Source organism: Salvelinus alpinus, chromosome 7, assembly GCF_045679555.1.
Source record: "Salvelinus alpinus chromosome 7, SLU_Salpinus.1, whole genome shotgun sequence".
Taxonomy (NCBI): Eukaryota; Metazoa; Chordata; class Actinopteri; order Salmoniformes; family Salmonidae; genus Salvelinus; species Salvelinus alpinus.
This window is the reverse complement of record NC_092092.1, coordinates 62,207,656-62,232,105: the sequence shown is the minus strand read 5'-3', so window position 1 is coordinate 62,232,105 and position 24,450 is coordinate 62,207,656. Positions and strand designations below refer to the sequence as shown.

General features: G+C 41.4%; 1 protein-coding gene and 1 long non-coding RNA gene across 2 annotated transcripts; one reads left to right on the top strand and one right to left on the bottom strand.

The window, feature by feature from the left end:
• The first annotated feature begins 790 nt into the window (after positions 1 to 790).
• LOC139581444 (uncharacterized) lies at positions 791 to 20,260 on the top strand. Its single transcript, XR_011676219.1, has 3 exons — positions 791 to 1,018; positions 7,489 to 7,596; positions 20,044 to 20,260. It is a non-coding gene; the product is annotated as an uncharacterized lncRNA (long non-coding RNA).
• Positions 20,261 to 22,392: 2,132 nt separating this feature from the next.
• Positions 22,393 to 23,145, bottom strand: LOC139581904 (protein TsetseEP-like). The gene has a single exon (XM_071412102.1). The coding sequence runs from the start codon at positions 23,143 to 23,145 to the stop codon at positions 22,393 to 22,395; it is 753 nt and encodes a 250-aa protein (XP_071268203.1).
• Between the last annotated feature and the right edge of the window lie 1,305 nt (positions 23,146 to 24,450).

The window sequence follows — 24,450 nt, the reverse complement described above, 5'->3', positions numbered from 1 at the left end:
CTAGTTAATTCACCTCAGTCGAGAGGGGAGGAAACATTAGATAATGTTACATGTCAGTTACAAGTTCAGCACTGCGAATAAACAGTAGTTTCATTTTTTTCTTCCTGTTAAGTCAAACAGCAGTTACCTTGCCAGCTACATCTGTCAACTAAATAGTAGCCCGTTTCTGCTCTGCTTGCTTTTACAACAAGGAGTAAGAGCGCAACGCATGCACACTGACAGCAATTGCCTCTGTTCAACTCTCCCATGCTTGTCTAAGCCTCTACGACTAACAGTGGAAGATTACTTTCTCGTCTCTAATATGTAGGCTCACTTTTGGTGAACAGTCCCATCACAAGTCAGACTGTTGAATAAACTTAATTTGAACGTACTTTACCCGATGTCCGCTGATTTTGTCCTTATGTGGGAGGCACCGGTGGCCGGTGGCACCTTAATTGTGGTGGAGGGGCTCATAAAAATGTCGGGAAAATAAATAAATGGAATGGTATTGAACACATCAAACACATGTTTCCATGTGTTTGATATCATTCCATTTACTCCTTTCTAGCCATTATTATGAGCCGTCCTCCCCTCAGCAGCCTCCTGTGGTATGAGGTAATCTGAGACAAAATATCCACAGAGCAATCTTATTAACCCGACTTTCAGTACACTGGTCTGGATATCGGTTTGTATTTCTGGTTTGTATTTTCAATGCTGATGCAATTAACATGCGACTTGCACAATATGTCAACAATGGCTCAGTTTAACCGAAGCACAAACTAAACATTGTCCAACGCAATCAGCTGGAAAATTTCACAAGCACTTCCAGCTGATTGTAAGGTAACAGGCTTTAGTCGACAACGTGCGATTACATTTGGCTATTGTTTACACATTGTGCAACACATGAAATGCGTCAGGATATGGAAAATACAAGCAACCGAACCTACCGATGCCGCAAAAAGTCTGGGAAACAACACTTTCCTGTGGATACCCTATCTCCACCTTCTACCGCCAAAAGGACCAACAGCACGGACAATCGGTAAAATATGTTTAAATATAACTTTATTCAACATTCTAGCTTGTAGAGACTATTGTGTCTTTTTTACAGCAACTTCTTTCAGACTGATATCCATGAAGTAACCATGTTAACAGTCCGATGTTTAGACAAGTGCTGATCCTAAGCCAGCCTTTCAAAAGCTTTGCCTTCACACAACCTGTCCGAAAGCACTGTGCTGTCTGTGCAGTCCTAAATCCAGCAGTCTGAAACTGCACAACAGACCGCTCTGAGGCGTCTGCATGGTCCTAAAGCACACTGGGGCAGTATTTTGTATCAGAGTGAAATGAAAAAACTAGGGAGGGGAATAAAAATGCAATTTGAGAATGTTAACAGTGCTAGTGCTTGTGCTTCTGTGTTAACATGATAATATTATACTGAGGAGATGCTACATCACAGGATGTAGAGTGTGCACTAAGCCATTGATTCAGTGTGATAACAAATGGCATGAAAAATAAAATGAGAATATTCACATTTCCAGGTTTCCAAGGTGATATACAACAGGGGAATTGTCCTGTATACATTGCCTGCGTCAGGGGCTACACAGCCTATGTAGTGTTGGAAATTAAGCTTCCAACCACTGGTACAACCTTAGTCTGTTTTCTCCAGAAGGAGTCAATCCTAACCCATTGTGAGGCGCTTTGCGATTTGATTATAGGCAACAAAAGACATGTGTTATGTATCAATACTCAGTATATTTCTTTCAGCATGACCTTGAATGACATCAATCATTAGAACACACTTCCAAATATTGTTGAAAGAGGAATCATCATCAGATATCAGATAATCTACACAGCAACATCTATCTATTCAGTCAGTGTTCTGTACATAACATGGTTGTGAAGGTACTGACAGACTACCTGTACTTTTAGAGCTGAATACGATGAATAATAATGTTGTGTGCGTGTGCGTATCCGTGTGTGCCTGAGGTGCAGTGAATCAGGCTGTTACACAGAGAGAAAACAGACTGAGTTGAATTTCACAAACAAAAGCCACTGCCTGGTAAAGCATCGTCACCTTGGTAGATATGTCTTTATCCAGGAAATCAATGCTGCTGACAGCTGCATAGACGGCTTAGAAAAACAAACAATGAAATGTAATTGGCAAAAATTGACTTTCATACATTTTTATACACTTTTATATCTAATATTGTAGATACTCTTACTAGCTGATATGGACAGATTCCACACCAAGATGTAGGAGTTTGTAATAGAAGCACTTTGTCTTGCATAAAGTGGATATTGGCAATTAATTAAATTGTTTATTCAATGAATTGTGTTTAATTTGTTAGCTTGGGAAATCGCCACAAAACTCCAACTTCTAAACCTGATGAGGACTGATATTCAAAACCCACAAGAGAAAGATGGCGCCAACAGACATGGCAGCTCTGCTTCTAGCTCCTAAGCAACTTTGCAGTATTTTGTTTATGTCCCATCCTACGTCCTGATATTGCCATGTTCTGAACACTAAATGATGCTGTTCCTGCTATTAGGTGATTAAAAATACATAATCCCCCCCTCAATTTTATTGGGATCGTTAAACAAATTACAAAATTACATATTGGTTTCCATAGCCTGTAAGCATTCTATGGACAAGGTACAACAGCAACCCATGCTTTGGTTTTGTTTACCTGCCCACTGTTTCAAATGCTAACGATTTAGCATTTGTGGCACAAATCCAATTCAAGTCAATTGTATATATATTAGCATTTTCATGCTTCATGTTCAAATCATCCTAAAGTATCCATACATTTGTGTAACTCAATTACATTACTTGAAATTATTTAGATATGAAGTGCGAAAATGCTAATATACAGTTGAAGTTGGAAGTTTACATACACCTTAGCCAAATACATTTAAACTCAGTTTTTCACATTTCCTGACATTTAATCCTAGTAAAAATTCCCTGTCTTAGGTCAGTTAGGATCACACCCTTTATTTTAAGAATTTGAAATATCAGAAAAATAGTAGAGAGAATGATTTATTTCAGCTTAAAAAAAAATCTGCACATTCCCAGTGGGTCAGAAGTTTACATACACTCAATTAGTATTTGGTAGCGTTGCCTTTAAATGGTTTAACTTGGGTCAAACGATTTGGGTTGCCTTCTACAAGCTTCCCACAATAAGTTGGGTGAATATTGGCCCAATCCTCCTGACAGAGCTGTAACTGAGTCAGGCCTCCTTGCTCGCACATGCTTTTTCAGTTCTGCCCACCCATTTTCTATAGAATTGAGGTCAGGGCTTTGATGGCCACTCCAATACCTTGACTTTGTTGTCCTTAAGCCATTTTGCCACAACTTTGGAAGTATGCTTGGGGTCATTGTCCATTTGGAAGACCCATTTGCGACCAAGCTTTAACTTCCAGACTGATGTCTTGAGATGTTGCTTCAATATATACACATAGTTTTCCATCCTCATGATGCCATCTATTTTGTGAAGTGCACCAGTCCCTCCTGCAGCAAAGCACCCCCACAACATGATGGGGGTCTTTCCTCCAAACATAACGATGGTCATTATGGCCAAACAGTTCTATTTTTGTTTCATCAGACCAGAGGACATTTCTCCAAAAAGTACGATATTTGTCCCCATGTGCAGTTGCAAACCGTAGTCTGGCTTTTTTATGGCGGTTTTGGAGCAGTGGCTTCTTCCTTGCTGAGCGGCCTTTCAGGTTATGTCGATAGAGGACTCGTTTTACTGTGGATACAGATACTTTCTACCTGTTTCCTCCAGCATCTTCACAAGGTCCTTTGCTGTTGTTCTGGGATTGATCTGCACTTTTCACACCAAAGTACATTCATCTCTAGGAGACAGAACGCGTCTCCTTCCTGAGCGGTATGACGGCTGCGTGGTCCCATAGTGTTTATACTTGCGTACTATTGTTTGTACAGATGAACGTGGTACCTTCAGGCATTTGGAAATTGCTCCCAAGGATGAACCAGACTTGTGGAGGTCTGAGGTCTTGGCTGATTTCTTTTGATTTTCCCATGATGTCAAGCAAAGAGGCACTGAGTTTGATGGTAGGCCTTGAAATACATCCACAGGTACACCTCCAATTGACTCAAATTATGTCAATTAGCCTATCAGAAGCTTCTAAAGCCATGACATAATTTTCTTGAATTTTCCAAGCTGTTTAAAGGCACAGTCAACTTAGTGTATGCAAACTTCTGACTCACTGGAATTATGATACAGCAAATTTTAAGTGCTACAATCTGTCTGTAAACAATTGTTGGAAAACTTACTTGTGTCATGCACAAAGTAGATGTCCTAACCGACTTGCCAAAACTATAGTTTGTTAACAAGACATTTGTGGAGTGGTTGAAAAACAAGTTTTAATGACTTCAACCTAAGTGTATGTAAACTTCCCTCTTCAACTGCAGGTACCATTAACTTGCATTGGATTTGTGCAACAAATGCTAAAAGTTAGTCTTTGAAAAAAGTATAACTACAGAAATTATTTCAGACCAGTCTGAGATGGTGGGTGTCGAAATCCTCTTTCTTGTGCTTTTTGAGGTGGAACAACCACAGAGAGATATTTAATTTAAAAAAATTAATAATTCACAGACCTTGAACATAAAACATTCTCTGGATAGCTTATAATCACAGCAGGTCTGTTGAAGAAATAAAACATCAGAAAGAACCCCTCATCTGAACCCTATTATCTTGTATAACCAGGAATTAGCATAGGGAGGGAGGACAGTCTGCCCACTAAATTCCTGGCTTTACTTAATGGCTGAGTATGAATTGGAGTGCATTAGTGGTACTTCAGAAGTACTGGTTCCCTTCGAGTTTCTCTGTTATTCAGCAACACATCTTTTCACTTGGTATTGATTTTCACCTCTCTCTCTTTCTTAGCCTGTAAACACATCTTGCTGTGAACGTTTTTCAGATAATCCTTTGTGCCTCAGACTCATGTAGGAGTTGGCTGTAATCATACCACGCAAGCCGACTCCAGATCGACTGACACTAAAGATCTAATTAACCCTTGGACGGAAAAAACTATCGTCCCATGAATCTAACAGGTAGAATAAACCTATTCAGAATGGCATGGCTCGCAAAGTTTTTATACTTAGTCTTGGTAATACCAATTACCTCGTCGAAGACATTCTTTAAAAACGTATACTTGGTCATAACAGACTTTCTATGGGCAAATAAAAGTCATAGAATTAAAAGGAAAGTTTTACATCATCCTAAGTCTTTGGGTAGTTTTAACTTTCCAAACTTGGAATTGTATCAACTCACCACCCAAGGCCTTTACTTGCGACATATAGTTCAATGCACTAAAGAGGAACGATGGATACATATTGAAGATGAGCATGTTCATCACCAGAATCTTTTGATGTGTCTATTTTCCAATGATAAAGCTAAGAACAATAACAACTTCATAGTTAAGAACACTACAACAACATGGAAGAAAATGTTACGTATTCTACAAGAACTAATATCTTTCCCTAAAAACTCGACCCTATGGAGTAATCCTTGGACAGCTTGTCAGAATTCACCGATAAAATGATCCACATGGAAAACAAAAGGCATAGAAACTGTAAATGACTTGGTAATAGGAAATAAATGTATTTCCATAACTGCATTATTGCTGACAGTCATCTGTCAAATATTCGAAAGATGACGTTTACATAACCCTAGAAAGGTCTGGATGGCTGTCTTCTGACTTGGGAAATTCATAATATAAGTAATGTAAACATATTTTTCTAAATGTATTCATCTGTCGAATAAACGTGTATTTACCTCCCTCTGGTGGTTTGCTGCGTCATTACATCAATTTATATCACTTCACTGCAACGTTACGTCAAAGGGGCGGTCCTTAGAAAAACATTTATCCAGCTCGACTGCTTTACAGCAGACATGGCAAAACAATCACTGTACAATAAAGAATTCGACCTACACACTTTATTAAACCTAAAATAAGTAAAGAACTAATTTTGTTTACGTTGGAGGCAGACACTTTCCATATGCTCAGAATGACAAAATCGAGACCTTTACATAGCCCTTCTCAACTTGTCTATAGGAAGGATGCATGCTGTTTAAATGGCCCAAATATTGATTTAGACGCTAACAAACTTAACAGATTATGACTATCACTAATGTCATGATATGTTTGATAAAGTAATAAAGAAGGTGAAATATTTTGGGTAGATGTTCCTAAAACATTATAGTGAAAAGGCTTATTCATTCACAATTTTTTTTTTTTATATCATATTTGTATGTTTTATTATACTTTTATTGTGTACTAGATCATATGGGTTTACCTTTTTTTTTTTCTCAGACATAAATGAAAGTCAAAAGTCATAGCTTTCTAGAACACTGCCACATTAATCAAATATATTGCTAGACTGATGAATACATCTATAGCGAAACAGTGCAGAACAGCTGTCAGCTCAACTGGTTCAAAAGCAATTTTGGATTGATCAATGTAGATATTTTCAAATACATGCAACTTCAAAGTTTTATATCACACAATTTGGATTTGAAATCTTTAAGACATCAGAGCAACCTTGAGGGAAACCTATTTGAGTTAGCAAAGGATATTCATATGATAGGTAAAATATACAAAATCTTGCGGAGAGCCTGTCCAACTGACAATCTCTTAGAAAAAAATAATAAACTACTGGAACCAAAACTTAAAAATAACTGATGTTGTCACAAGATGGAGGGAATGTTGGAACATAACTAACAAAATTACAGTGAACAAAAATGTACGCTTTATCCAGTATAAACTAATTTATGGCATTTATTTTACAAGAGACAAAATTCCCAAATTCTACAGCACAATGGCAGTCATGTCTTAAGTGTAAATCTGACAATGACTCAATAATCTATGCCTTCCGGGAATTCTATGAAGTCCAAAAGTCATGGGCGGAGTTAGAAATATTGTTGTCAAAAGTATTCCAATGTAAACTTACTTTTAATCTGTCTGTCTGCATATTTCAAGACATGGCATATGGGGGTGTAGTGAAATACCCAATGGGTTGGATGATACTTTTGTCATCAATCATCTTGAAAAAATGTATACTTAAAAACTGTAAATCAACCAATCTGTCGTTAACACAATGGAAAGGTCAAATGCTTTATTATCTAAATGTTGAAAGTGCGTGGGCGACGGAGAGAAACAAAATGGTGCAGTTTGAGGCCATGTGGCGGCTCGTGATGCGGGCGCTGGAGATGGGGGTGTGGGCAGGTGGGTCTGGGAAGGGGTGATGTAGTTGATGTCTGTGTGAGGTTGTCGTTTGTATGTGTATGTTTTGCATTGTAAAAATATAAATAATAATATTACAACAACATAAAAAGGAAATCAAAATATATACTCACAATTGATTGAAACACAACTTTATTAATCTTCATCTTGGAATGCCAACCTATTTTTGTAGTTCACTTTATAGCCAACCTCCATTTGACTGTGGTTCTAAAGACAATATATCCCTGTGTCGTACTCCCTATTCAGACAGCAGCAGTGTCCTGTTGACAAGAGGGGAGGTGGTTAAGGTTGGAGATAAGAAGCTCAGAGGATGCTGGGTACACGGAGGGACAGCAAAGCAGGATGGGGTCTGGGGTAAGTTGAAGGCTGTGTCTCATTCCAAAAATTATATTCCCTTCTGTTCTTCCCTCACTCACTCTCCTTCCTTCTCCCGTCCCCCACTCCCCCATCACAGATCTGATAGGACTGGATAGGCTATAGATCCAGTACCAGTCAAAAGTTTGGACACACCTACTCATTGCAGGGTTTTTATTAGGATAATTTTATAATTATTTTTACTATTTTCTACGTTGTAGAATAGTAGTGAAGACATCAAAACTATGAAATAACACACATGGAATCATATAGTAACCAAAAAAGTGTTAAACAAATCAAAATATATTTTATATTTGAGATTCTACAAAGTAGCCACACTTTGCCTTGATGATTGCTTTGCGCACTCTTGGCATTCTCTGAACCAGCTTCATGAGGTAGTCACCTGGAATGCATTTAAATTAACATGTGTTCCTTGTTAATTAAAAGTTAATTTGTGGAATTTAATGCGTTTGAGCCAATCAGTTGTGTTGTGACAAGGTAGGGGTGGCGTAGAGAAGTTAGCCCGATTTGGTAAAATACCATGTCCATAGTATGGCAAGAAGAGCTAAAATAAGAAAAGAGAAACGACAGTCCATCATTACTTTAAGACATGAAGGTCAGTCAATGCGGAAACTTTCAAGAACTTTTAAAGTTTCTTCAAGTGCAGTCGCAAAAACCATCAAGCCCTATGAAGGACAGACTCAGAGTTACCTCTGCTGCAGAAGACAAGTTCATTAGAGTTACCAGCCTCATAAATTGCAGCCCAAATAAATGCTTCACAGAGTTCAAGTATCAGACACATTAACATCAACTGTTTAGAGGAGACTGCGTGAAGCAGGCCTTCATTATCGAATTGCTGCAAAGAAACCACGGCTAAAGGACACCAATAATAAGAAGAGACTTGCTTGGGCCAAGAAACACGAGCAATGGACATTAGACTGGTGGAAATCTGTCCTTTGGTCTGATGAGTCCAAATTTGAGATTTTTGATTCCAACCGCCGTGTATTTGTGAGACGCAGAGTAGGTGAACAGATGATCTCTGCATGTGTGATTCCCACCGTGAAGCATGGAGGAAGAGGTGTGATGGTGTGGGGGTGCTTTGCTGGTGACACTGTGATTTATTTAGAATTCAAGGCACACTTAACCAGCATGGCTACCACAGCATTTTGCAGCGATACGCCACCCCATCTGCTTTGTGCTTAGTTGTTTTTTCAAAAAGACAATGACTCAACACACCGCCAGGCTGGGTAAGGGCTATTTGACCAAGAAGGAGAGTGATGGAATGCTGCATCAGATAACCTGGCCTGCACAATCACCCGACTTCAACCCAAATGAGATGCTTTGGGATGAGTTGGACCGCAGAGTGAAGGAAAAGCAGCCAACAAATGCTCAACATATGTAGGAATTCCTTCAACACTTTTGGAAAAGCATTCCAGGTGAAGCTGGTTGAGAGAATGCCAAGAGTGTAGAAAGCTGTCATCAAGGCAAAGGGTGGCTACTTTGAAGAATCTAAATCTATTCTGAATTGTTTAACACTTTTTTGGTTACTACATGATTCCATGTGTCATTTCATAGTTTTGATGTATTCACTATTATTCTACAATATGGAAAATAGTACAAATAAAGAAAAGCCCTTGAATGAGTAGGTGTGTCCAAAGTTTTGACAGATACTGTATATTTCAGAAACTAGATGCAGTATTTGCTCAGTTTCACACAGTCATTACAGATCCATGAATGGGAGTGAAGAAGGGACAGCTCTTTTGGATTGAGATGCAGCCCTGAGGCTGAGTCACTGTACACATTGCTGGGGGACGCCAGACAACAGAGGGCCAAAATAGAGAGGAGATAGATAACTATATTTACCCCTCAGCATCCTTGTCTGTCTCAGAGCAGAGATAGCCCAGTGAACACACACACACACACAACTTTGTCATCAAACCATCACAGACAGAGTTTAGTTTCCACAGCCAGTGGCTGACCTGGGGTCGTATTCAATTCAATTAATAAATAATGGCAAACCAGTTCATAGGATGAATTTGAATCAATTTATAGATGGAATGTAGTGAACAACATCAGAGTACATACTATTCATTTTAAGCTCTGCTTAGTGTAGTGAACAGCACAGAGTGCTGAGCACAGAGTGCCAATAGTATTAGTTTTACGCTCTGCTCAGTGTAGTGAACAGCATCACAGAGTACAGTGCATTCGAAAAGTATTCAGATCCCGTTTTCCAAATTTTGTTACGTTACAGCCATATTCTAAAATGGATTTAAAAAAATAAGCGATCTACACATAATACCCAATAATGACAAAGTGAAAAAAGGGTTTTAGACATTTTTGCAAATGTATTAAAAATTAACCTTATTTACATAAGTATTCAGACACTTTGCTTTGAGACTCGAAATTGAGCTCAGGTGCATCCTGTTTCCATTGATCATCAAATCAAATGTATTTATATAGCCCTTCTTACATCAGCTGTACAGAAACCCAGCCTAAAACCCCAAACAGCAAGCAATGCAGGTGTAGAAGCACGGTGGCTAGGAAAAACTCCCTAGAAAGGCGAAAACCTAGGAAGAAACCTAGAGAGGAACCAGGCTATGAGGGGTGGCCAGTCCTCTTCTGGCTGTGCCGGGTGGAGATTATAACAGAACATGGCAAAGATGTTCAAATGTTCATAAATGACCAGCATGGTCAAATAATAATAATCACAGTAGTTGTCGAGGGTGCAGCAAGTCAGCACCTCAGGAGTAAATGTCAGTTGGCTTTTCATAGCCGATCATTGAGAGTATCTCTACCGCTCCTGCTGTCTCTAGAGAGTTGAAAACAGCAGGTCTGGGACAGGTAGCACGTCCGGTGAACAGGTCAGGGTTCCATAGCCGCAGGCAGAACAGTTGAAACTGGAGCAGCAGCACGGCCAGGTGGACTGGGGACAGCAAGGAGTCATCGTGCCAGGTAGTCCTGAGGCATGGTCCTAGGGCTCAGGTCCTCCGAGAGAGAGAAAGAAAGAGAGAAAGAGAGAATTAGAGAGAGCATACTTAAATTCACACAGGACACCGGATAAGACAGGAGAAGTACTCCAGATATAACAGACTGACCCTAGCCCCCCGACACATAAACTACTGCAGCATAAATACTGGAGGCTGAGACAGGAGGGGTCAGGAGACACTGTGGCCCCATCCGATGATACCCCCGGACAGGGCCAAACAGGAAGGACATAACCCCACCCACTTTGCCAAAGCACAGCCCCCACACCACTAGAGGGAAAACTTCAACTACCAACTTACCATCCTGAGACAAGGCCGAGTATAGCCCACAAAGATCTCCGCCACGGCACAACCCAAGGGGGGGCGCCAACCCAGACAGGAAGATCACGTCAGTGACTCAACCCACTCAAGTGACGCACCCCTCCTAGGGACGGCATGAAAGAGCACCAGTAAGCCAGTGACTCAGCCCCTGTAATAGGGTTAGAGGCAGAGAATCCCAGTGGAGAGAGGGGAACCGGCCAGGCAGAGACAGCAAGGGCGGTTCGTTGCTCCAGAGCCTTTCCGTTCACCTTCACACTCCTGGGCCAGACTACACTCAATCATATGACCTACTGAAGAGATGAGTCTTCAGTAAAGACTTAAAGGTTGAGACCGAGTCTGCGTCTCTCACATGGGTAGGCAGACCATTCCATAAAAATGGAGCTCTATAGGAGAAAGCCCTGCCTCCAGCTGTTTGCTTAGAAATTCTAGGGACAATTAGGAGGCCTGCGTCTTGTGACCGTAGCGTACGTGTAGGTATGTATGGCAGGACCAAATCGGAAAGATAGGTAGGAGCAAGCCCATGTAATGTTTTGTAGGTTAGCAGTAAAACCTTGAAATCAGCCCTTGCCTTAACAGGAAGCCAGTGTAGGGAGGCTAGCACTGGAGTAATATGATCAAATTTTGGGGTTCTAGTCAGGATTCTAGCAGCCGTATTTAGCACTAACTGAAGTTTATTTAGTACTTTATCCGTGTAGCCGGAAAGTAGAGCATTGCAGTAGTCTAACCTAGAAGTAACAAAAGCATGGATACATTTTTCTGCATAATTTTTGGACAGAAAGTTTCTGATTTTTGCAATGTTACGTAGATGGAAAAAAGCTGTCCTTGAAACAGTCTTGATATGTTCATCAAAAGAGAGATCAGGGTCCAGAGTAACGCCGAGGTCCTTCACAGTTTCATTTGAGACGACTGTACAACCATCAAGATTAATTGTCAGATTCAACAGAAGATCTCTTTGTTTCTTGGGACCTAGAACAAGCATCTCTGTTTTGTCCGAGTTTAAAAGTAGTACGTTTGCAGCCATCCACTTCCTTATGTCTGAAACACAGGCTTCTAGCGAGGGCAATTTTGGGGCTTCACCATGTTTCATTGAAATGTACAGCTGTGTGTCATCCGCATAGCAATGAAAGTTAACATTATGTTTTCGAATGACATCCCCAAGAGGTAAAATATATAGTGAAAACAATAGTGGTCCTAAAACGGAACCTTGAGGAACACCGAAATTTACAGTTGATTTGTCAGAGGACAAACCATTCAGAGACAAACTGATATCTTTCCGACAGATAAGATCTAGACCAGGCCAGAACTTGTCCGTGTAGACCAATTTGGGTTTCCAATCTCTCCAAAAGAATGTGGTGATCGATGGTATCAAAAGCAGCACTAAGGTCTAGGAGCACGAGGACAGATGCAGAGCCTCGGTCTGACACCATTAAAAGGTAATTTACCACCTTCACAAGTGCAGTCTCAGTGCTATGATGGGGTCTAAAACCAGACTGAAGCATTTCGTATACATTGTTTGTCTTCAGAAAGGCATTGAGTTGCTGCGCAACAGCTTTTTCCCAAAAAATTTTGAGGAATGGAAGATTCGATATAGGCCGATAGTTTTTTTATATTTTCTGGGTCAAGGTTTGGTTTTTCAAGAGAGGCTTTATTACTGCCACTTTTAGTGAGTTTGTTACACATCCGGTGGATAGAGAGCCGTTTATTATGTTCAACCTAGGAGGGCCAAGCACAGGAAGCAGCTCTTTCAGTAGTTTAATTGGAATAGGGTCCAGTATGCAGCTTGAAGGTTTAGAGGCCATCATCCTTGAGATGTTTCTACAACTTGATTGGAGTCCACCTATGGCAAATTTAACTGATTGGACATGATTTGGAAAGGTACACACACACCTGTCTATGTAAGGTCCCACAGTTGACAGTGCATGTCAGAGCAAAAACCCAGCCATTAAGGTCGAAGGAATTTACCAAAGAGCTTCGAGACAGATTTGTGTCGAGGCACAGTTCTGGGGAAGAGTATCAAAACATTTTTGCAGCATTGAAGGTCCCCATGAGCACAGTGGCCTCCCATCATTCTTAAATGGTAGACGTTTGCCAAACTGAGCAAACAGGGGAGAAGGACCTTGTTCAGGGAGGTGAACAAGAACCCGATGGTCACTCTGACAGAGCTCTAGAGTTCCTCTGTGGAGATGGGAGAACCTTCCAGAAGGACAACCATCTCTGAAGCACTCCACCAATCAGTGGAGTGCTGTGGCCAGAGTGGAAGCCATTCCTCAGTAAAAGGCACATGACAGCCTGCTTGGAGTTTACCAAAAGGCACCTAAAGACTCTCAGAACATGAGAAACAAGATTCTCTGGTCTGATGAAACCAAGATTGAACTCTTTGGCCTGAATGCCAAGCGTTACGTCTGGAGGATACCTTGCACCATCCCTAAGGTGAAGCATGGTGGTGGCAGAATCATGCTGTGGGGATATTTTTCAGCATCAGGGACTGGGAGACAAGTCAGGATCGAGGCACAAATGAACGGAGCAAAATACAGAGAGATCCTTAATGAAAACCTGCTCCAGAGCACTCAGGACCTTAGACTGGGGCAAAGGTTCACCTTCCAACAGGAACGACCCTAAGCACACACCCAAGACAACGCAGGAGTGGCTTTGGGACAAGTCTCTGAATGTCCTTGAGTGGCCCAGCCAGAGCCCGGACTTGAACCCAATCGAACATCTCTGGAGAGACCTGAAAATAGCTGTGCGGCGACGCTCCCCATCCAACCTGACAGAGCTTGAGAGGGTCTGCAGAGAAGAATAGGAGAAACTCTCCAAATCCAGGTGTGCTAAGATTGTAGCATCATACCCATGAAGACTCAAGGCTGTAATCACTGCCAAAGGTGCTTCAACAAAGTACCGAATAAAGGGTCTGAATACGTAAATGTTATATTTCAGTTTTTTTATTTTCTATAAATTAGCAAACATTTCTAAACACTGTTTTTGCTTTCTAATTATGGGGTATTGTGTTTAGATTACGTACTTGTGGTGAAGTCAGGTGCAGGAGAGCAGAGAATTGTGAACAGGCGCACACTTTATTTTGGCAGGAAAGAGATACAGATGGACGCAGCTGCGTCAAAAAACCTCCAGCCAACAAGGCAAAGTGTAAAGCAAAACAGTTACAAAACATCAAATGTATAACAATACAAACAGGCTTCGTGAAATAACACTGGGAAAAAACGCACGCAAGCCTAGTGCGTACAAAAACACGTAACACACAAACAATTTCACACAACGACATGAGGGGGAACAGAGGAATAAATACATGTAGTGTGATTGGGGAATGAAAACCAGGTGTGCAGGGAACAAGACAAAACAAATGGATAAATGAAAATGGAGCAGCGATGGCTAGACAGCCAGTGACGTCGACCGCCGAACGCCGCCCGAACAAGGAGAGGAGCCGACTTCGGCGGAAGTCGTGACATGTGGAAAAAGTCAAGGGTCTGTATACTTTCCGAAGGCCCTATACATACTGTACTCTCAGCCAACCCTCTCCATCTGTTCTATAAATTAACTTGTGCCTACTTGAAAAAATACTATAGCATACTATTTTATAAGTACCTGTTTTTACAGACTTTATTGTAGTATTTACTGAAGTGTTTTTGCTGACTTCACTGTAGTATACTGTAAAATTTACTGTAGTGTTTTTGTGGACATTATCGTAGTATACTGCAGTGTTTATTGTAGTGTTTTTGGGGACATTACTGTACTTTTTACTATAGTGTTTTTGTTTTATTATCTTTATAAAATTAGTGTGCAGTATTCTACAGCACACTATGCAATTCTATAGTAAGTACTACACATGATCGTGGGATACAACAGAGTGGAGTATAGCATTCTACAGTATACAGTACTGTTGATTACTACAGAATACTATACGTACTATAGTATTCTATAGTAAACTGTAGTATTCTTTATGTGGGTGTGGAAGTTTTGTAAGTCTATATGAGTGTATTGATTAAGTTGGAACTTACATCTGGGATATTTAAACTCTGGATTAATGTGCCAAGCCCTTTTAGATACCTTTGGGCAGTTTTTAATGAATACAGCAGTAGGTGAAAAATAAAGATGAACAAACAGGAGATTTTGCTTACTGTAGCACTTCACAACTCTGCTGGCCCATAAGGCCATATCCTCTGTGCATTGTTATTATCAATTGATGGATGACTTACTGTTTGGTCTCTGGCCATACATTCTCATAACACAGATGAATTGGATTCTATGAGTTTTTGACATTGCTGTAAAAATGAAGGGTGTTATTAAATATTCAACAAGGTAATATTCCCTTTTGTGTCTGTTAAGGACTTTTAGATATTGTTGTTGGATGCTCACAGAAACAATACAAAATGTGCTTCCAGCATTATTCAACAATGAATGCAACAGAATAACAACTCTAACTCAGAATTATGAAAGCTAAATAACTCTAAAATGAATCAAAGGTCATCCTTGTGCAAACAGAGAACAAATCGGTTTGCCTGCCTGCCTGATCCTCAGACGTGGCTGTTGGCCTGTCACTGATGCTGTTCTGGCCAAGGTCAGAGTGGCGTTTTGGAGTGGTGCACCTGTGACCCCTGGTATTGGTACAGTGATGACTGTTAGGGTGACAATGAGCGATACTGTGTCATTACCAGTGAGTGCTGTGGCCGGGATAAGAGCTAAGTGCTTGACAAGCTAGGCCAGATGGCCTGGATGGAAAGAGAGAGAGATTGTACAAAACCTTATACTTACCTAACTCCACAAAATCCAACCCGTCTCCGATCCCCATCCGCCAGCTATACGATCCAGTACAGACTAAAAGAGCCAGCAGCCTGGAACCACAACACACCTGTCATGCATCCTGCCATGCTCTGTCATGAACACCCCCGGCTCTGCTAGTGGCCCCACTCTCTGGCGCTTAATATCCCCTAATCCATCTGAGTGGTATAGCATGCCAGGGGCAGAGGCAGGAAGTCTTGATGGCTGACCAGGGCTCTAGTGAGTCACACACTAGGCTGCCCAACGCAACCCACCTTACACTGTCCACAGTGTATGACAAGCGTCTGACAAGTGGCAACTTCTGACTGAGAGGAAATAATGTGTCATGATACGCAAACTGAGATTTAAAGGGATATAAAGCCTCAAACTGTGTTGTTGGAAACCCTACTTTAACTTAAAGATTGAGAGTGGGATGTTATGTTACTTTGTTAGAAGAGTGGAGCCATTTAAGTTCCCAAACTAAATGATGTAATGGAGTAATGTCCATTGTAAGTGAGATAAAGAGGTTTCATATCTTACTTTCCTTTTTTAGGGAAGAAATGTTTACTTGAAAAACTGTTGCCTCTGTTGGGTGGATAGAGAAAGAGTTGACGTTCAACTAATTGGAAGGACAAGGATAAATTAATCATGCTGTGAAATGAAGCTGAAAAAATGACACAATGATTGCTCCATGTCTCCAATTCTTTTATTTGCTAAATGATCTGGAGTATCAAGGAGAGGGGCGTTCGCACCAAGGTAAACAAGCGCTCGTGGATATTTAGGGGAGATGTTTTCTGCGATAATAAAAGCCACAATCAAACTCACCGCCGCCTGACACAAAAATAACAGGGAAAGAGGCCAAACGTCAAATGAGATGAATGTGCTAATGAACACTTGGCACCGGATAGAGATTCAGATGGATGCCTCGAATTTCGCAGGTCTCCGCCGTAAAATCCAGGAATGGCTGGGCCATATGCAGTGCCTTCAGAAAGTATTCATACCCCTGGACTTATTCCTTATTTTGTTGTGTTACAGCCTGAATTCAAAACTGATTCAATTGCTCTTTGAGGTTTTAGGCTGGGTTTCTGTATAGCACATTGTGACATCGGCTGATGTAAAAAGGGCTTTAGAAATACACTTGATTGAGATGTTTTTTCTCATGCATCTACACACATGACAAAGTGAAAACATGTTTTTAGAAATATTAGCAAATTGATTGAAAATTAAATACAGAAATATCTCATTTACATAAGTATTCATACCCCTGTGTCAATACTTTATAAAAAAACACCTTTGGCAGTGATTACAGCTATGAGTATTTTCAGATTTGCCTTAGATTTTCTAGTAGATTTAAGTCAAAACTAACTTCACCACTCAGGAACATTCACAGTTTTCTTGGTAAGCAACTAGTGTAGATTTGGCCTTGTGTTTTAGGTTATTGTCCTGCTGAAAGGTGAATTAATCTCCCAGTGTCTGGTGGAAAGCCGACTGAACCAGGTTTTCCTGAAGGATTTTCCCTGTGCTTAGCTCCATTCCGTTTATTTGTTATCCTGAAAAACTCCCGGTTCTTAACGATTACAACCATAGTCATAACATGATGCAGCCACCGCTATGCTTGAAAATATGGAGAGTGGTACTCAGCAATGTATTGGATTTGCCCCAAACATAACACTTTGTATTTAGGACAGAAAGTGAATTGCTTTGCCACATTCTTTGCATTATAACTATAGCGCCTATTTGCAAACAAGATGCATGTTTTGGATATTTTTCACTCTGTCAATAAGGTTAGTATTACAGAGTAACTGCTGTGTTGTTGATCCATCCTCAGTTTTCTCCTATCACAGCCATTCAACTCTGTAACTGTTTTAAAGTGTCCATTGTCCTCATGGCGAAATCCCGGAGCAGTTTCCTTCCTCTCCAAGTTAGGAAGGACACCTGTATATTTATAGTGACATGGTGTATTGATACACCATCCAAAGTGTAAGTGATAACTTACCGTGCTCTAACACCATGCTCATATGGATATTCATTGTCTGCTTTTTTATTTGTACCCATCTACCAATAGGTGCACTTCTTTGCGAGGCATTGGTAAACCTCAACCTTGTGGGTGAATCTGGGTTTGAAATTCACTGCTCCACTGAGGGACCTTACAGATACTTGTATGTGTGGGGTACAGAGATGAGGTAGTCATTCAAAAATCATGTTGAACACTATTACTGCTCACAGAGTGAGTCCATGCAACTTATTATGTGACTCGTTAAGCACATTTTTACTCCTGAACTTATTTAAGCTTGCCATATTAAAGGGGTTGAACACTTATTGACTCAAGTAAACTTTCCATTTTTAATTAATTTGTAAAAATGTCTAAAAACATAATTCCACTTTGACATTAAGGGGTATTGTTTGCAGACCAATGGCAAATAATGTCAATTTTAAATTCAGGCTGTAACACAATTTTTTTGGGGGGGGAAAGTCAAGGTGTGTGAATACTTTCTGAATGCACTGTACCAGGTTGTGGCAGGAATGCGACAAATCTAAAATATGTAGCTCTGACCATAGTCATAAAAGTAAATGAATTGGCTTCACAACCACTCAACATGACAGACATGGGAGCTGCCCATTACAAAGCCTTGAGGCTTACATGTGATTGAACATGGACTTCTATAGGTTGTTATCAATATAAAGTCACAATAGCTTTCGATTTGGCTGCTGGGGGCAAGAAGACCTCCAGCTCAGCTAAAACCATTGACAACTATGCTGTTTAAGGGACTGATAAATACATTTTATAACTATTTGGTTTTAATATCATCACCTCTTGAAGAGCATAGTCAGAACTATAAATTTGAGATTATTCCACATTTAACTCTATCATCAGAGTTATACAGCAATCAGTAAACTTTACATTTACATTTTAGTCATTTAGCAGACACTCTTATCCAGAGTGACTGTCACGATCGTCTTTATGTGGAAGAGTGGACCAAGGCGCAACGTGATAATGATACATCTTCTTTAATAAAATGAAGACGAAACAAATACTTATACAAACTAACAAAACAACAAACGTGACGCTATACAGACTAAGTGCTAACATGCAACATAGACATAGACAATTACCCACAACCTGCCTAATGCCTATGGCTGCCTTAAATATGGCTCCCAATCAGAGACAACGATAGACAGCTGTCTCTGATTGAGAACCACTCAGGCAACCATAGACATACCTAAACACCTACACAGAACACAACCCCATAAACTCTACCAAAACCCCCTAGACAATAGAAAAACCCTCGACTAGACAAAAACACACCAACATCCCCCATGTCACACCCTGACCTAACTAAAATAATAAAGAAAACAAAGATAACTAAGGCCAGGGCGTGACAGTGACTTACAGTTAGTGCATTCATCTTAAAATAGCTAGATAGCAATATCAATTAATCATGGATTTTCAGTTACTTGAAGGTAGCCAGATACGTTTGGTATGTAGCTAGTTAGCTGAAGCAAACAAAATGTGTCATTTAGCTTGCTTCGTCAGATATTAGGCTTTTAGAAAGAGCTTGAAATCGTCCTGGTAAAGTTGTCAGTCGGACTATTGTCATCACCACTGTAGATGGCAATCAAATCAAACAATATTTGTATATAGCCAACTAGTTTTTCCCCTGAAAGTTAGCTTGTTAACTAGCCATATTGACGTGATCTGTTGTTAGCTAGCTAGCCGATTTGTCATTATTAGCTAGCTAGCCAATTCAATCAATGTAACCTATCATGTCTGTCAGCAGCAATCGTGATTAAATACTCTTAATTAAAAACAATGTTCAAAAGGGGATCATGTTAGCTAACTTCTATAGGTAGGCCTACTTTGGTTTGAGAAAAAAGTACATTAGGTCTACTTACCACTATGTTTAGCCAACTGTACAAAGTTTCTACTGGTAACTTGCAAAGTAAACATTATCAGCCAACAGTAACGTTACATTGGCAAATGCGCTCTTCTGCTGCTTGACAGGCAGACCCAACAAAGGATGGGAAATTAACCTAAACCACTCATACTTGTCAGGTATAGTTAACTTTTTTACATACCAATCAAATATACAATTAATGGTGGCCAATAATGAGAGATATCAGGCAACCCTCACTTATCGGAAATGACATGATCAGTTGATGTTTACTGAGCATGAAAAGATTGAAGTTAGGCCTACTTGCTGTATAACTCAGATGATAGAGCTAAATGTGTGCAATTGTTTTGCATGCAATTGTCACGCATGATCTGTTTCACCTGTCTTTGTGATTGTCTTCACCCACCTCCAGGTGTCACCTGTTTTCCCCATTAGTCCCCAGTGTATTTATCCCTGTGTTTCCTGTCTCTCTGGGCCAGTTCGTCTTGTTTTGCCAAGTCAACCAGTGGTTTTCCTAGCCCTGACCCTGGCCTGTCCTGACGCAGAACCCGCCTGCCTGACCACTCTGCCTGTCTGACCTCGAGCCTGCCTATCCCCTTCAACTTTTTTGGACTCTGACCTGGTTTATGAACTCTCGCCTGTCCTCGACCTGCCTTTTGCCTAGCCCTTTTGTTATAATAAATATCGGAGCGCAACCATCTGCCTCCTGTGTCTGCGTTTGGGTCTCTCCTTGTGCCCTTATAGGAATAATCAAAAATGTGTAGTTCTGACTATGCTCTTCAAGACTTGATGATATTACAACCAAATTGTTAACATTTATTTAACAATACCTTGAAAACTGCACACCGTTGTCAATGGTTTTAGCGGAGCTGGGTCTCCTTGCCGCCAGAAGGCAAATAGAACGCTCTGCACCTTATTGTGACATTTTATTGATAACGAAACATTTGTTGAAAAAAAATCATCACAGAAAGTTAAAATAACTTTTTGACAGCAATAGAGAGTGTAGGCCTAAAGCCTCAATCCCCTTTGATTAAGAAGTATATCTTAAAAGCACACAGAACACTCTGTATTGGATCTTTATTCTAAGACATGATCAAGGTTTTGCAACGAAAGTTTAATTATAAGTCTGCGGAGAGAAAGCACAAAGGATTATTAAATGAAAGTGCTTTGTCAGTATGTTCACTCCAAATTGAGGTCTGTGAGGTTAATGTTTTAAATAACCTTTTAGACTTTGGTTCATTTCACTTGACATTATGAAGAATCAATATAATTCCAAACTCAAATAAAGGATTGTGTTTTTGCATTTTCCTTTGAGGTCTGCAGGTGGGAGATCAGTGAAAAGAACATCCCTCTAAAGCTTACAGTTCATCATGGAATGATTAGTAAAACTAAGCGACTCGAGACAAAGATGATGACATTTTAAGACCCGAAACAAAGATAATAACATCCTATGACCCTAGACAAAGATAATAACATCCTACGACCCGAGACAAAGATAATAACATCCTATGACCCTAGACAAAGATAATAACATCCTATGACCCTAGACAAAGATAATAACATCCTACGACCCGAGACAAAGATAATAACATCCTATGACCCTAGACAAAGATGATAACATCTTACGGCCCTAGACAAAGATAATAACATCCTATGACCCTAGACAAAGATAATAACATCCTATGACCCTAGACAAAGATGATAACATCTTACAACCCGAGACAAAGATAATAACATCCAACGACCCTAGGCAAAGATAATTACATCCTACGACCCTAGACAAAGACAATAACATCCTATGACCCTAGACAAAGATAATAACATCCTATGACCCTAGACAAAGATGATAACATCTTACGACCCGAGACAAAGATAATAACATCCAACGACCCTAGGCAAAGATAATAGCAGCCTATAACAACATAGTTATTACAGCCTGTACGACCAATGAATTGGAGATCGGTGCTTAGTACCAATCGAACAGAACAGTGAAAGGAAACTGCTGTATCATCCTAATTTGAGCATTAAATCAGTAAAACGTCCCCAACAACTCCATTGATTTCCCATTTATCACCCTCTCCCAGCCCTTCAGTCGATACAACAGATGGCTGCTGCTGCCTAATAGACCGTGTTTGGCTTTCATTATTACGGCAGGTATTTTAGCCCGAGGCAATTAGCCACATGTTTATTGTCATCTGGCTAAGGCCCAATACCCCCCCTCCGAGAGATAGGACCTGGTCTCAACCTACTCTATCCACATAGCGCTAGGTACATTTCACATCAGGGAATTATCCCAGACGTTTGACCTTTTACCCAGAACTTAATTTGCCATGATATAGCTTGGATGTTCCAGTACAGTTTGTCTGAAGGTGCACGCAATCTGAGGTAAATGTTGTCCTTTATTTTGGGCTAAATAAAGGTCAGTAGTCATGTATGTATCCAGAGCTGCCATCTGCCCTGCATACAAACACACACTAAACTGAAACTGTTGTTGTTTTGGTGTAAGAGGAAAGGGGTGTGATTCCCTGTTAGGGCGGTGTGAAACACCAGCTAGCTGCACACATGGACGATCACACGTGCACACACGTGCACACACACACACACACACACACACATGCATACACACACACATGCATGCACACACACACACACACACATGGACGATCATGCGACATCGGCACACTCACACAGATAAGTGACCAACGGACACAGTGTTTATGTGTGTGTGTGTGTTTGCTGCTGACAGGCAAAATTGTGGTGGTGGTAGGTGAGAGTTGAAAGCTTGGGAGTGAGATGGGAAGTGAGAGCTTGACCTGTGTTATGGGGTGTCAGGTCACTGGTATGGGAGTCAGGACGGGGCTGGGAGTCAGGACAGGGCTGGGAGTCAGGACGTGGCTGGAAGTCAGGGCAGGGATGGGAGTCAGGGCGGGGCTGGGAGTCAGGGCGGGGATGGGATTCAGGACGGGGCTGGGAGTCAGGGCGGGGCGGGGCTGGGAGTCAGGACGGGGCTGGGAGTCAGGACGGGGCTGGGAGTCAGGGCGGGGATGGGAGTCAGGACGGGGATGGGAGTCAGGACGGGGATGGGAGTCAGGACGGGGCTGGGAGTCAGGGCGGGGATGGGAGTCAGGACGGGGCTGGGAGTCAGGGCGGAGCTGTGAGTCAGGACGGGGCTGGGCGGGGCTGGGAGTCAGGGCGGGGATGGGAGTCAGGACGGGGATGGGAGTCAGGACGGGGATGGGAGTCAGGACGGGGATGGGAGTCAGGACGGGGCTGGGAGTCAGGGCGGGGGTGGGAGTCAGGGCGGGCTGGGAGTCAGGACGGGGCTGGGAGTCAGGACGGGGATGGGAGTCAGGACGGGGCTGGGAGTCAGGACGGGGCTGGGAGTCAGGACGGGGATGGGAGTCAGGACGGGGATGGGAGTCAGGACGGGGCTGGGAGTCAGGACGGGGATGGGAGTCAGGACGGGGCTGGGAGTCAGGACGGGGATGGGAGTCAGGACGGGGATGGGAGTCAGGACGGGGCTGGGAGTCAGGACGGGGATGGGAGTCAGGACGGGGCTGTGATGCACATCCACCTCTCATTAGGTGTGTTGATGACATCACAGCAGGAAGCTGGAGCCCAACCAGCAGGATGTGTGGTATTGTTTCACAACTTGGAATAGGGATTGCTGGAAGGGGCTGGGATGTAGGCTTATAAGTGAGAGTGTGTGTGTGTGTGTGTGTGTGTGTGTGTGTGTGTGTGTGTGTGTGTGTGTGTGTGTGTGTGTGTGTGTGTGTGTGTGTGTGTGTGTGTGTGTGTGTGTGTGTGTGTGTGTGTGTGTGTGTGTGTGTGTGTGTGTGTGTGTGTGTGTGTGCAAGTGTGTGTTGGAGGAAGTGTTTACTCACAACTGTCATGAAACCCCCAACCTGTTGTCTCCAAACAAGTCTAGATCAGACACTGAAGTCTCGATCAGACACTTATGTCTAGATCAGACACTTATGTCTAGATCAGACACTGAAGTCTAGATCAGACACTGATGTCTAGATCAGACACTGATGTCTAGATCAGACACTGATATCTAGATCAGACACTGATGTCTAGATCAGACACTGATGTCTAGATCAGACACTGAAGTCTAGATCAGACACTGAAGTCTAGATCAGACACTGATGTCTAGATCAGACACTGATATCTAGATCCGACACTGATGTCTAGATCAGACACTGATGTCTAGATCAGACACTGATGTCTAGATCAGACACTGATATCTAGATCCGACACTGATGTCTAGATCAGACACTGATGTCTAGATCAGACACTGAAGTCTAGATCAGACACTGATGTCTAGATCAGACACTGATATCTAGATCCGACACTGATGTCTAGATCAGACACTGATGTCTAGATCAGACACTGATGTCTAGATCAGACACTGATGTCTAGATCAGACACTGAAGTCTAGATCAGACACTTATGTCTAGATCAGACACTGAAGTCTAGATCAGACACTGATGTCTAGATCAGACACTGATGTCTAGATCAGACACTGATGTCTAGATCAGACACTGATATCTAGATCAGACACTGATATCTAGATCAGACACTGATGTCTGTTTGTTGCTGTGCATGATCAAATTCGATTTCTTAATCAAATAAATTGTATTGGTCGCATACACATATTTTGCAGATGTGTTCCTAGGTGCAGCGAAATGCTTGTGTTTCTAAATGAAGAAATGTCAGATCGAGCAATGTCAGAGTCCAGAATAAATATATACATTTGAAGTTGGAAGTTTACATACACTTAGGTTGGAGTCATTAAAACTCGTTTTTCAACCACTCCACAAAGTTCTTGTCGGTTAAGTAATTTTTCCAACAATTGTTTACAGACAGATTATTTCACTTATAAT

Excerpts from the sequence above, each read along its gene's own strand:
- LOC139581904 (XM_071412102.1), bottom strand. The coding sequence starts at position 23,145 with ATGAGAGGTGGATGTGCATCACAGCCCCGTCCTGACTCCCATCCCCGT.